We start from the raw sequence: 14843 nt of genomic DNA on the forward strand, positions 1-14843 counted from the left end.
AAGAAAGTTACTCAAACTCTTGTGATTCAAATCGATTCCACCAACACACAGGTCAATTCACAGCACCGAAATACATGTCAAATGTCACCAACAATTAGAATCAATAGGGTGAAGAGTGTCAAATTAATCGGGTGCAATTATTAAGCAGATGAATAGTTGCATCATATGTTCATTTCAATGATTCATAATTTATGTTCAACAATAAAGATAAAATCACGAATGAGTCACCAAAATTGAAATCACCAGTAAAATTAGAAACATTAATCGCAACCATGATGAAATGATTTTTTGCCAATCATCCTAAGCATAAAAAACAGAATTAAAAGGGGTAAGCCCAACTAAAAACTGACCTCGTCAATTTGAAGAGAAACTTCGAAAGAAAACATCAAAAACTATGTTAGGTCTTATCAAAATTTCCTTAAAATGTAGTTGACGATGGTCAGTTTTTCGTGAGAAATGCTCCTTATGATTTGAGTGGCAATGGAAGCTCGGATACTTACTTTGCTGCTGAAAACCGAAATCTCTCCATTCCTTGCATCAGTGATACGAACTTTAAAACATCGGTTAGTGAAAAGGTCAGTTGAGTTGTCATCTTCTCTAATCAAACTGTTAGAGAGCTCTTGTTCCAATAATGCCATTACCATTTGACCCATTGGGTTGTGATGACTAGAGAATAGTCCACTGGTTCTTTGTATCTCAAGTCCGCAACAATTATCTTCTTGAATGTCATTGAAAATTTTCAACAAAATTTTACCCGAACTTCCGTTAGTTCGTTCACCAGTACAGTAAGGAATGATGGCTCGCTGATAAATTTTGTGCAATTGATTGTGAAGGTCGTCTCGCTCAACAATCTGTGTCATGCCAAAAAATTGACGAATCCAATAGTCCATTGGCCCTGTCATCAAAAGAGACGTTGGTCGAAAGAGACCATTTTTCTCTAATATTTAAGATAGATAGTAATTCAAGTTCTGAAGCAAATTTACAGCGGTGTAACAAGTATCCAACATTTGCTTCGTATTTTAAAAGTAAAATTGGGATTGGGATATAACTTGATAGATCAACATAATAAAGAAAAAATTCAGAGGATAATATTTTTTAAAATACTTTATTTTTTTTTTGTTTTCAATGTCAGGATACATTAATATGAGGGAAAAGGAATTGGGATATTAGATCATTAACTGAAAGCTAAGGGACTGAACGAGATAGAATCTAGATTGAAAGTTTAACAATTCTGGGTAAATCTCAATCAAGGATCGAAAAACTTCGGAATAACTTTTGTTTAGAATTGTAACTTTAGCGTTAAGTTTCTATCTCATGCACTCTCTTGGCTCTCAATAAATGATCTAATAATGCATACAATAGCGATGTGCTATTGTATTATCACCAAATATGGTTTATTACATTAACCATCAAGTCTAACTAACATTCAATGATAATAGTTTACAGCCGATGTTATTGGATTTACGATTTGATGTTTCAAACGATTTACCCAAATAGTATCATTGGTGTCGTAGACCTGATGATTAGTGTAACCACTAAGAACCTGAGTATGAAAACAATGGAATGTGTCGACATTGTTGAACATACTGTCAGGTTGCATAGTTTTTAAAGTGAATCGAGGTTAGTCGATTGTGGATTCCAATGATGATTGATGCCACCCATATTGCTGTAGGCGATCCATGAATCACGACTGGAATCGAGTTTTTCTCCATTGAATCAGATAGTTTCTCTATCTGAGTATCGGCAGCTAAAGTTTTCTCGAGAAGTGTCCATATTGAACTGTGGATTCCTCGTTTACCACACCGAACCAGGAAAGATTTATTCATATAACCTGACGTTGTCTTTTCATTTGTATATAGAGATGTTTCAGCAACCAATATAGACCAAATTAATGTCGGGATTGTAGAATCGATGAATTGATTAAGATTCAATTCATTATTTTTCCGCCCAGCCAAGTTTGTCCATACAAGTTTAGTTTCTTGTAAAAGCTTAGCAATCAAATTATGAAATGGTAAGCTGACAACAGCACATGAACTATCTCGGCTCATTATTTTGTCGATTCGCGATGAGATTGCCAGGGTTGTATCTTTTGCCACTTTACCATAAGTTAAAAACGTCTTAATGATGTTAATAACTTTATCTTTTATTTCACAAAGTGCTGATCCCATCAATGGATGTTTAATTTTTGATTGATTATGAACAGCAACAGCTTTCGTGGTTGGCGTTTTTTCTGGTATTTTTGTAGTAGCTTTATATTCCATGTATTGTCGTAAGTAAAAACCGCACTTGCCAATAAAAGGCAATCCAATACAACTATGCGTAGTTTCTTCGACTTTCTGTTTAGACACATAGTAAATGGCTGAAGCTGCAGCTATTTTATCGTCTTTGGATCTATTGTTCAGTTTCGAATCAAATAGTTCATCCATTTTATTAGTTAGCAATGAGTTTATAACGGCTATCATTGCGTCTTCTTTATCTTTGAATCGACTTGACTCATTAAGAAGTGAAGAAGAGGATTCATCGAGAATCCCCGTGAATAACTCAACTTCCGATTTGAGGCCATATCTCGTTAACAGGTGGTTTATGGTTGATTCATAAACCAGTAAACTTTCCGCAGCAAATGTAATAAATTTCAGCATTCTTGGATGAAGTAAACGTTCATCAATATCGGAGTTTGGTTCAAATACTGCTGGCACATTTAAAAGGTTTGTTGAGAGTTGATGTAAGTTAACCAAACGATAAATTTCACCACAAGCACTGGTTGAATAGTATGTCGGCTTAATTGACCATTTATCCATAAAATCAGGAAATTCCAAAGGTCGATCACCACGTTCAAGTAAATACTTAGAATTGAATCCATTCTTAGGAGCATCCAATGCTCCATTATGTTTATAACCCAATCTTTCACCAATAATAGAGTCGTAACCCTCGATATCAGCGTATGTTAATTGTGCATTTGCAATCATTCCAATCTGATCTAATCTCACACAATTTATATGGTGTTCAATCATGAGTTGGTCACTTATTTCATATTGAGTTTCAGCTTTAGGATTTCCTGGATAACTTGTTGGATTCCGTTCTTGAATCCGGAGCAAATCTTCCATCCAAGTAACACAATACTCATCTCCGTCTAAATCAGATCCAGCCATTTCGTCTTGGTGAGGACGTTTACCATCTACTGGAAACACTATACAATCTCTTATCGCATGTAGTTCTTTACAATCAACTGCGATCAATCTACGAACACCACCAAGATCACTTGTTGGGAATTTTGTGACAGTCAATTCTCCTCTTAATGGCGCAGTAAAATCAGAAGGCCAACAAAAAACTTGCCCTGCTTTGAGAACACCAGTTCCAAGACCATCCATACTGACCAGAAATTTGGGAGGCTGGCAGATACCTTTTTCAAAATTAGCTAACACCTTTGAAGACTTTGCTGTAGTATCACAAACTCCGAGCATTGTTCGTGCCTCAAACCACGGCAAAGGAATCCTTTGTTTAGTCTTCAAACTATCAAAAGCTTGTTTCACGGCCAGATGTAAAATGGATTGAAAGAAAGTGTCGGTCGTGAAGCTAAAGTTACAGTTAGCAAAAGCGTCTAGGTTGACTACACGATTCAAATGTGTATATATCTTCATGGTCATCAAAGCAACTTGTTCATCGTAAAACGAAGAATTCAAATCACGTAAGGTTGAGGTGGTAAGATTTATGAAGAAATAGTTCCACAATCCGATCTGGTTCAGAACCATAATGAAAGGCTTGTTTAAATAAGCTCTTCTTGGTGCAGAGACTTTAACGATTCCAAGTTTATCTTTCTCAGTAAACATCTTCTGCATGCTTTCGCGAATAACAATAGTCATTCCAATCAGGTCAGGATCAACAACCAGCATTCCTTTTGATCCCATGAACCTTATTTGAAACGCTGATGGTATATAACTGTCATCATCTTTGCGCTCCAATACTTTTTGTCTAATCAAATCTTCATAAATATAACGAGCAGCTTCCAATGATATGAAACCACATCCATCAGTGAAATTATAAGGCTTGCCAGAGTCTGGATGAGAGCCTCCATAAATATCGCTGGTTAAATATATTTTTGTATACTCAGGCAGACCAACAAAAGCCATAACTTGGCTTAAACTGAGTCCAATTCTGGACATATATTTAGATACACTATTTTCCTTCACAATACCAAGTGAGTTTCGGATTGAGGCTGCTGTCCGATTTTGCGAGTCTTTCGCATACAGCATCATACCACCATCTTTAAGTTGTGATGGCGATGCACCAAAGTATTGATAGGTGCGACCAGCAACGGTAAGACCTTTTCTAAGTATCCTTTTTTTCAGCATGGAGGTAACACAGTCAACGTTCTCCTCGTCATCACCTGTTTCTCCCGGTTGATTGTATTCGAAGTTGTTGAATGTAGAACACAAAGTTGCATAGTTTTCATCTCTATAGATGACACGTAAAACACAATCTGTTTCAGCTGAATCAAGAAATTTGCTTGTTCTCGTCATGACCGGTGGCATGAAAACAGTTCGACTTGGAGTAAATACAACAGTCTTTATATATTTGATATGCTCAGTGTCTTTTTCAAGATCTTGGATGTTGGCCCATTCCAGTTTAACTTTGTCGAGAAGGTATCTGAAATGCTCATATACGTTGTAAACTTCTCCACTGACATAAGATTCGTGAAGGCGATGAAGCGCTCGTTGGACTTGATCACTTTTTCCCGCAGCAATTTGTTTTTCAATCAATTCGTTGATGGCCTTTTCTCCTCTGTGATTGATCTGGAGATCATCTTGATAGTTGTAGCTCAATGATTTAATGCAAGCTAAAAGATATTTAATTTCACCAGGAAATTCCTTATCAATAGGTTCGTCAACCAAAAAATTGCTGTAATTTACGATTCTTCCAAAGGAAAGATCAAATTTTAAGTTACGACGCCATAGGTACAAAGCCGGTATATAAGATGTATCATAAGATAACCAGGTTAATCGTAAAACATTACATTTACCAATTAAATCTCGAGAAATAGGACCACAGGAACTCTTTCGTCTCCATTTGATTTGGTTTCTACCATTATTAAAACAGCTTTGACCATCAGCCACAAACACCTTTGGAGCATTGGACAGTTCGGCATAAAAAGAGGAATCAAACGACTGTACATGATGAATGTTAACACTTTTGATGGAGTTGCAATCATAACAAAACATCACTTTTTTCTTAGTACCGGTCTCATCAATAACATTGAACATTAAATTTAGTTCATTTTTGTGAGGAACTAATTTAACATTTAAATCATCAATTTTTGATCTTGATTGAGTACTGAAATGAGGAACAAAACAGTCACCATTAACGATGGTTCCCAATGCAAAGTTAGCAATATTGGAAGGCAGCTTAGGCTTTAAAGATGATGAACCAATAACTTGACGAAAATTAATAGAACTATCATCAAATTTCCAGAAATAAGCATAAGATTCGTTATTGACCAAAGCAGGTTCACTTTCCAGGGGCGATAAATTGCTGACTAAATCTCCCAACTGATTGGTCTTCAAATCAATTGTGCCTGTCCATCCATAAATTGAAGGCAAATCCAGAGGTTTATCGGTCCAAGTGTCAAGCTTAACAGGGTCCAGGAATTCACCATCACTATAAAGATGTTTGTTACCACAATGGTCCGTAATTTCAGCCGAAGTGACTTTAGAGTTGATGAAGATAGTTTTAATGTCACCCAATACTCTCGCTTTGTCGATTGTAAACAGATTTTTCTTGTCTGGAACAATTTTCAAGTTGAAAGACACTGAGTTTAACTTTTCGTTGAATTGTTGCATGTTGCACAAAATTTAACAGTATGTTTTAGATAGAACGTATGAGAAATATTAATAAATGAAATTCAATTCTATACATTCCTATTTATACTATCAATTGAAAAATTAATTTCATATTGTTTAGCATTGATGATTCACAATGATGAAATCTATGGCGAATAAAAGATTCTCACACTCATCTTATCTCTATTGTTTTAAATTAATCATTAATTAATCATATGCCTTTACGCAAATACTTTTGGCTATCTAATAAATTTTAAAAAATCCAGCATATTCTAAGACTGACTAATTTTTGCAATATAATCTATTCAGGCTGAACTGTAGAGATGCATCTACAGATAGACTCTGCTAAACATTTGATTAAACTGCACATTAAAAGGGTACGATTTTGATCTCTGGTTGGATAAGATATAGAATCTGGCTGTAATTGTTGAAAGGGTAACAATCAGAACCAGAGGATAACAAAAATAAAATCCCCTTATGATTTACCTAGTAACAGTAAAGAGTTAAGCTTATAACAATTGGTCAATCTTGATTAAAGCGGATAGACGGGATGATAATTAGTCTCTTATTCATTACTAAAAACAAAAATTAACCTCTGGCTTCTTAAATTAATCTGTGCATCAAACACTGGGATAAATGATTTACAATCCCATAGTAATAAATTGATGCTTTTATCAACACTAGACTCATTATTGTATTTAATTACTCTTAATTACTGTGTTTTTAATCTATCTCCTGTTTTACGATTATTTGCTCGGTAAGGTCCTAGTTATGGCTGGCGTGGCTTCAATAGGCATTTAAATTTTCCTCCAATCTGGTTGAATCTTGGTTTACTGGTAAGTTGATGATGTTTTTAATTTAATAATTATGACCAGTGGAGAGGTTATAATAATCTTGAACAAATCAGCTATTGTCACAGCACTGTTAATCATAATATTAATTTTATCAATCCTCTCGAGTATTTAAAATTAACATCATAATTATTAAATTAAAAACATCATCATTTCACCAGTAAACTAAGATTCAACCAGATTGGAAGAAAATTTAAATGCCTATTGAAGCCACGCCAGTGTCCCCATAACTAGGACCTTACCATTTGCTCAGTTAATTTTTTAGAAGTACTGATTTCTTCAAGATGATTTTTCGTATTAAATCAAACAGCAATTTAGATAAAATTTTTGAGAAAATTACATGGGTTTGAAGGCCTAGTTTCTAGCAAACATTCAACTACTAATCAAACTAAATTTAATAAACACTACAATTTCATAGCAATAACACAATAATTAAAAATTTGAAATTTTCGTCAAGATAACAGTAACATGATAACACACACATAATAGTAACAGGGAATGAAAAAAATAAAATGGGACACATATTTGTAATACATTAATAGTGAATACAGAAAATGGGAAATTAGATATTTTTTGCTCAATAAGTATAAAAAATGGATGGCATTCATAAAAATATTTCAATATTTTCATTGTAAGTTATTTTAAAGAACAAGTAAATCAAAAATGTTGTCATGAGTCGTTAAGAAAGTTACTCAAACTCTTGCGATTCAAATCGATTCCACCAACACACAGGTCGATTCACAGCACCTAAATACATGTCAAATGTCACCAACAATCAGAATCGATAGGGTGCAGAGTGTCAAATTAATCAGGTTCAATTATTAAGTAGATGAATAGTTGCATCATAATCTCGTTTCAATGATTCATAATTTATGTTCAACAATAAAGATAAAATCACGAATGAGTCACCAAAATTGAAATCACCAGTAAAATTAGAAGCATTAATCGCAAGCATGATGAAATGATTTTTTGCCAATCATCCTAAACATGAAAAACAAAGTTAAAGGGACAAGTCTCATTAAAAACTGACCCTCGTCAATTCGAAGGGATGCTTCGAAAGAAGACATCAAAAACTATGCTAGGTCTTATCAAAATTTCCGTAAAATGAAGTTGACGAGGGTCAGTTTTTAATGAGACATGCCCCTTATGATAGAGTGGCAATGGAAGCTCAGATACTTACTTTGCTGCTAAATAAATTGGACAAACTTGAGATTACATCCTTTTTATTTTTCTCTTTTTTTGAAAAATCAATCAGCAATCAGCAATAAAAAAGCAAGTTTAAATCTTTGTCAGAACAGGCATCAGTGAGGGCAGGAATGTCTGAACTTTGAATCGTCAAAATAGTTTAAAGATCAATTTGTTGTGAACAGAGGCGATTGTGAATTCCAACGGCAATTTGAGCTATCATGAGAGATGCTGGAGGCCCATAAACAGACAAAGGAATGTAAACAACATCACCAGTATCGAAAGTTGTTATTTCAGCTTCAGTTCCTGAAGTTAGTTTGTTAAGCAGATCTACAAGATTTATAACTGAGATCCTTCCATTCCTCGCATCAGTGATACGAACTTTAAAACATCGGTTAGTGAAAAGTTCAATTGAGTTGTCATCTTCTCTAATCAAACTGTTAGAGAGTTCTTGTTCCAATAAGGCCATTACCATTTGACCCATTGGGTTGTGATGACTAGAGAATAGTCCACTGGTTCTTTGTATCTCAAGTCCGCAACAATTGTCTTCTTGAATGTCATTGAAAATTTTCAACAAAATTTTACCCGAACTTCCGTTAGTTCGTTCACCAGTACAGTAAGGAATGATGGCTCGCTGGTAAATTTTGTGCAATTGATTGTAAAGCTCATCTCGCTCAACAATTTGTGTCATGCCAAAGAATTGGCGAATCCAATAGTCCAACTTGTTCCATGTATTTTTACAAGATGTTTCAATCTCATTATCATCCCCAGTGAATCCCATTCGTCGATAACCTAATCTTTGATAGTCAACTAGAGGTTGAGACACGTTCACATTATTGTTCAACATTTGTACGAAATAATCATTGTAGCGTCCAATCCAAGGAAGACCATAACATTTCAACTTGGAATTTTTAGCTTTTTCGAGTGTAACCATGTAGTAAGCTGATGCTTTGGCCATTCGAGCTTGAGCAAGGTCTTCGGGTGAGACAGATGTTATACCATTGTCAAAATCACGTTCCATTTCTTGAACAAGAAACTTTTTAACCATAGATACAGAAGAGTCTTCAAAGTCATTGGCTCTGATTCTGTCATCAAAATTTTGGCGAAAGAGGCGATTTTTCTCAAATATTTGAGAAAGTAATTCAGATTCTGATGCAAATTCACAACGGTGTAACAAGTATCCAACAATTGCTTCGTATTTTGCATAAGCTGCCACCGCTGCGTCTTCGTACAATCCCCATTGAGGATGTACTAATCTCAAGTCAATATTTGGTTTGACTACTTGTTTAACTTTGATTTCATCGGCTAAGTAAATTTGGAATTGGGAAATAACTTGATAGATAGCACCAAGAGCTCGTATTGAATGATAACTCGGTTTTGAATCATGTCTTTGCATGAAATCAGGAACTTCTGGGCATAAATCCTCTTTACTAAATCTGTATTCATCTTCAATTCCTTGTTTAGCAAAATCCAATGCTCCAGCATATTTGATGGCTAGCTTTTCACACTTAGCTGAATCGATACCTTTAAGATCAGACCATGCTAAATGAGCTTTAGCAATTTTACCAATGGCACACTCTTGCAGGTATCGCATATGAAAACGAACCATTTCTCTTTCAGTGATGTTATCGCAAACGGTACCATTTTGACCAGCCGGATACTCCATTGGAGGTTTGATGAAAATTCTTTTGAATTCTTCGCCCCAAATAACACAATACTCATCTCCATCCAAATCAGAACCAGCCATTTCATCGGAATGTGGTCGATTCCCATCAACTGGGAATACAATGCAGTCTTTGATGTGGTGAAGCTCTTTGTAATCAATGGCTATTAATCTCCGAACATCACCAGAATGAGTGGACGGAAATTTCGTAACAATCACATCTCCAGTAACTGGCCGTTCAAAATCCGAAGGCCAAACGAAAACTTCTCCCTTTTTAAGAATACCTCGACCTAATGCATCAAAGCTTGGTCCTAATGTCGGTGTGTCACAAACTCCATTGTAATGGCTGAAACCTACAACACGTTTTTGACAAAATCGGTTTACAGTGGGATCACACACTCCAAACATTGTCCGAGCATCCTTCATCTTCAATGGAATCCTTGCCTTTTTTTTAATTATATCCAAGCCTTGATTAAATATCAGAATGATAATTGAACGGAAAAACGGATCATGATGTAATTGAAATCCAGCTCTAGCCAACTTTTTATAATTTATCAGACGATGAAGTGAACCAAACATTTCTAATGCCGAAACAGCAATATCGCTATCATCAAATGAAGCAATCAAGTTTACGATAGTTTCTAGCAGAAGTTTCATGAAAAATTCGGTTGGCAGTCCAATCTGGTTCAATATTGTAATTAAAGGAGCATTAAGGTAAGCCCTTCGAGGTTCACTTATTTTTAAGATACCAAGATCACTTTTAGGGGCTTTCATTTTGAGCATACCTGAAAAATAATCACCGTTAACAAAAACAATTAGAGATTATTTTGATTGCATATATGAACTTACTTTCACGAATAACTATGGTCATCCCATCTAGTTCGGTATCGATGCAAACCATTCCTTTCGTTCCCATGAATCTGATCTGGTAAGCTGAGGGCATGCGTTCTTCAGTAGACTCAGCATTCAGAATTCCATCCTCTTTCAATTTTTGCCAAATATAATATGCCAATTGAGTGGATATCGCTCCACAGCCATCAGTAAAGTTATAAGGTTTTCCAGTTTTTGAATGGCAACCTCCGCAAACATCAGACATAATGTAAATTTGACACCCTGGAGGTAGGGTTACAAAACCAAAGACTTGACTTAAACTCAAGCCAACCCTGGATGCATATTTAGCGACTGATTTTTCATTAATGACGCCAAGTGAACTTCTGATGGATTGTGCAGTTCGTCCTAAATTATCTCGAGCATACAACATCATTCCACCTTCTCTGAATTGAGATGACGAAGCTCCATAGTACTGATAAAGACGGCCAGCAATTTGCAGGCCACTTACATTACCAATTAGGCGATCCTCAATCACCTTTCTCAAGAAGTATTCTCGACGATTTGGACGGTAATTGGGGTGATTAGGATTGGGCTTTTTTCTGGGCGTAGAGGAGTCAGAGTGAGTAACAGAAACGGCATAACTGAGGCTAGAAAAGTCTTCATCTCGAATTAAAGCTCTTAATGCATAATCTGCATTAATAGATTCAAGAAAAAGACTGCTTTGGAATGGACACGATGGCAGGGGAAGGACTCGTGTTGGAGTAAGGATGCATCGTCTTAGAAATTTGGTCTTCAATAATTGACGATCTCTCATTTTTTTAATAGTTTCCCACTCACAGCAAACTCGATCGAAAATCCATTTGAAATATTCATAAGCACGATGAACTTTACCAGATCGATAACTTGAAAACAATCTGTGTAAACTCTCAACAATTTGACCATTTTTGGATAAGCTCACTTGTTGACGAATAAATTCGTTGAAGAGACTCGCATCTCCATTATTAAACTCCAGATCATTCTGAAAGCTGAAGTCAAAACAAGTGAGACACTCTATCCCGTAATTCACATCTTCAGGTAAATTTGCAGGGAAACTTCCCTGGTACCCATTAAATGAAGTTTCATAAACAGGTCCAAAGCTAATATCGAGAGGACTGAATCGTCTCCAGGCATAAAGCGCAGACAAAGCAGCTTGGAACCTAGAACAGATGTTCGATTGGATTTCCAATCTGAGAACATTTGATTTACCCACAATATCTCGAGAAATCAAAAAGCAATCATGCCATCTTGTCCAGCGATCTCTACCACTGCCATCATTCAGATTTCTTTTATCGATGTAAACATCTCTTCCATCGAGATTATATCTATCCGTGAAAATTTTAGGCGGTCGAGACAGATGAAAGTAAAGAATCATAATTTCTGAAGTTTTCTTACATATGGTAACTCTTTCAATTGAATTATATCCATAGCGAAGTTGAAATTCTTGAATATAATGTACATGAGAAAGTAATTGTCTACGACAAACATGAAATTGTAGCTCGATCAATTCACTGGTGTGATTAAAATGGACGTTTTTCTCAGTGATTGGCATCATGCCCATAGTGAGGCTTTCTTGTCCTGTCAGGTTACTTTGGAAATGTGATATAAAGTGATTTCCGTTAACAATGGTCCCAAAAGCAAATGATGTTGAGTTGAGTTCAACTCTAGCTCTTTTATAGTCAAAAGCAACAACACCGACTAATTCTTGAAACTCTGGAGAATAGTCATTACTGAACCTCCAAATCAGATCAACTTGTAGCTCAGGACGCAACTTAGCACTCAAGTTACGTAAAAGATAGTCCATTTCATGCGGGTTTCTCTGTCCAAGCTCAAATTTTCCCGTCCAAAGAATCGGATTGGGTCCATGAGAAGAGAAATCAATCGTTTTAGTCGCAAACGAACACGGAGCACGAGAAACAAAATTTCCATTTTCCAGATAAAACTTGGGTGAAGAATGAGTTATTGAAGTTATCTCAACATGTAGTAGGTAAAGTGGTGCAAATAAAGATGATAAAAGTTTCAACAATTCACTAAAATCAGTATCAACTTTTCTGTTACCAGTTAATATCATTTCCAAATTGAATGGAATAGACCGACAATTGTGAGATTCTGAACTGATTGGCATGTTGATTTTTGAATTAAAATACGTTAAAATAAAGTGACACAAAAATAAAAAAACAAGAAAAAGCATAAAACTTGGGTTAAGAGATAAATGGAAACGTCAGATGAGACAAAAGTTGAAATGATTAAAACAGAACGGTTAAAGCAAAGCAAAGCCGTTTAAAAAAGGCGATTAAAATTGAAAAACAAAACGAGTCATAAGGTTATGTCAAGATTATATAACTTTACAATAATATAAACAAAGAGTTATTCTTGCAAGGATTAAAACACAGTTTATTAAATACTAACGATGTTTTAGTATCCATCTAAAACACAATCAATTGATTCTGATGCGAATAAGGATCAATTATCAAACTGTTTGAAAATATTGGCGAAAAGACGGAGCTGAAGCTTTAAACATGGGAACTGATCAGATCATAAACATTGCTTATCAGCTAGGAAAAGCTCCTCAAGTTAAATGGATAAAAACATTGGTGAATCAAATAACATACAATCTGTCAATATGATACCCAAAGTAACAATTTAGCCAGCAATTTGCTAGTTGATACTCAATTTAATTACTGTTTCTTTAATTAAAAATTTTTGTTAATTGGCCTTTGAATCGTTAACCACTTCGTAAGTTAACCATTGAAAAACCGCCTTCACCATCAGTGTATCTTCTTATCGCTAAATTCATAACCATTTAATTAACTCATGATTTTAAGGATTCAAGTAAAATAGTTTAATAATTAACGACAAAACAATTAGTAGAACTGTGTTTCACGGAAACTCTTTATTTGCACTGATTCATTTGAGAATGCAATTCCATTGTTTCTCATGAAGCAAATTGATCAGCCTATTTTTTGTCAAATGGGTTGGAAGCAACTTCAAAAGTTCCAATGCAAATAATTGGATCGGAATACAATCATGCAATAGATTGAAAATCCTTAATTGAAGGCATAAGTTGTGCATTCATTTAGTCATCAAAGACTAATTAATCAGGAAACTATAACCAATCAAACTCACTATTTCGCCAGTTAACATTGAGATTTTTTTATAATTATTTCTGTTCAACAATTAAAATCGTTCAAAGTAAAATTTGATATTTGATCATTTTTACATAACTTTAATTTATAAAAGTTAATAAGCAGACTTGATTTTCATGCATTTTTACAGCAAATCACTAATATGTCATTCAATAGACATGCACCGCCTCAAAGTCTTAAGGCTCAAGAATTGAAAAAACAATTGGAACAATTGTTGAAAAATATCTGATTCGTCGATATTTGTTGCTATTATAGATCAGATTTGATTAAATTTAAAGTCCATTTTTGAAAGATGGTATGGATGGCCAGCGACATTTAAACAACCAGAACGTCGAAATTTTTTCACAAGAACACTGCTTAAAAATTGATCATTTGCTTTCGACCGTTTTCTGTATGGTATTCGATAATTCAAATTACGATGAGTGTTCTTGTCGAGCAGAATTGACAAATCGATATCTTCATCGCGTACAACAACTCTTATAGGAGAATCAGTCATTGTTGTATCATAAGCGATTGGTGGAGTAAATATTGTCCGAGTCGGAGTTATAATTGTCCAGATTTTATAATTTCTTTCATTTTTGGTTTCACTGCTATCTTCGTCATTCGTCCATTCAGATTCAATTTGGTTTAAAAGTGACTTTAAAAGTTCAAACGCATTGTAAACTTTACCAACCAGATAAGCATCAAATAACCGGTGCAACGCTTCAACAATCAGCTTTTCCTTATTAGCATTAATATATTTCAAAATTATTTCGTTAAGGACAATCACTCTTCTATGATTCTTTTTAAGATCATACAGAAGATGATACCCAATTGAGTAGATAGCATTCAAAGCATAATTTACTGGTAAAGGAAAGCTTCTTGGACATTTAGGTTTGATCGGTCTCATACAATATTCAGTCAATGATCCAAAGCATATATCGAAATGATGATATTTTTGCCATCTATAGATAGTCGTTATAATGGAATCGTCTTCGATGTTGATTATCAATCTAAGAACATCGCTTTTGCCTATGACTTGAGCCGATAATTTCTTACCACAATCAGTTGTTCGTATTCGCTTTAAAACACCTGATTTATTCTTTGGTGCTTTGATGAAAACTCTTGGAGGATGGAGCGATTGGAGGTAAAGTCTGATTTGGCCGATTTTGGTCGAGCAGAAATGGACTCTTTTTATTGATTTGTAATCATAGACTAGTCTATATTTTGAGACAACTGTTACAATGGCTCCTTTATAGTTGGTCGTAGTCTTCAAAGTGAATTTTAACACAAATTTTTTCTTATTGTAATTGTGTTT

At 35.0% G+C, this 14843-nt stretch overlaps 2 protein-coding genes across 2 annotated transcripts; both read right to left on the minus strand.

The window, feature by feature from the left end:
- Positions 1-1086: 1086 nt before the first annotated feature.
- LOC149093258 (uncharacterized) lies at positions 1087-5931 on the minus strand. The gene has a single exon (XM_089269699.1). It carries the CDS (start codon positions 5832-5834, stop codon positions 1590-1592), a length of 4245 nt encoding a protein of 1414 aa, XP_089125825.1. The 5' UTR covers positions 5835-5931; the 3' UTR covers positions 1087-1589.
- Positions 5932-7095: 1164 nt separating this feature from the next.
- LOC107371323 (uncharacterized) lies at positions 7096-12929 on the minus strand. Its single transcript, XM_015939372.3, has 3 exons — positions 10383-12929; positions 7866-10318; positions 7096-7666 (listed from the first exon to the last, which is right to left on the minus strand). Exons 1-2 carry the CDS (start codon positions 12589-12591, stop codon positions 8031-8033), a joined length of 4497 nt encoding a protein of 1498 aa, XP_015794858.2. The 5' UTR covers positions 12592-12929; the 3' UTR covers positions 7096-7666; positions 7866-8030.
- Between the last annotated feature and the right edge of the window lie 1914 nt (positions 12930-14843).

Source organism: Tetranychus urticae, chromosome 3 (genome assembly GCF_039701765.1).
Source record: "Tetranychus urticae isolate SD_2017Ah chromosome 3, NJAU_TeUrti_SD_1.0, whole genome shotgun sequence".
Classification (NCBI taxonomy): Eukaryota; Metazoa; Arthropoda; class Arachnida; order Trombidiformes; family Tetranychidae; genus Tetranychus; species Tetranychus urticae.

Excerpts from the sequence above, each read along its gene's own strand:
- LOC149093258 (XM_089269699.1), bottom strand. The coding sequence starts at position 5,834 with ATGCAACAATTCAACGAAAAGTTAAACTCAGTGTCTTTCAACTTGAAA.
- LOC107371323 (XM_015939372.3), bottom strand. The coding sequence starts at position 12,591 with ATGCTTTTTCTTGTTTTTTTATTTTTGTGTCACTTTATTTTAACGTAT. Across the intron at positions 10,319-10,382 it reads GACCATAGTTATTCGTGAAA|GTATGCTCAAAATGAAAGCC; the intron begins GTAAGTTCATAT and ends ATTATTTTTCAG.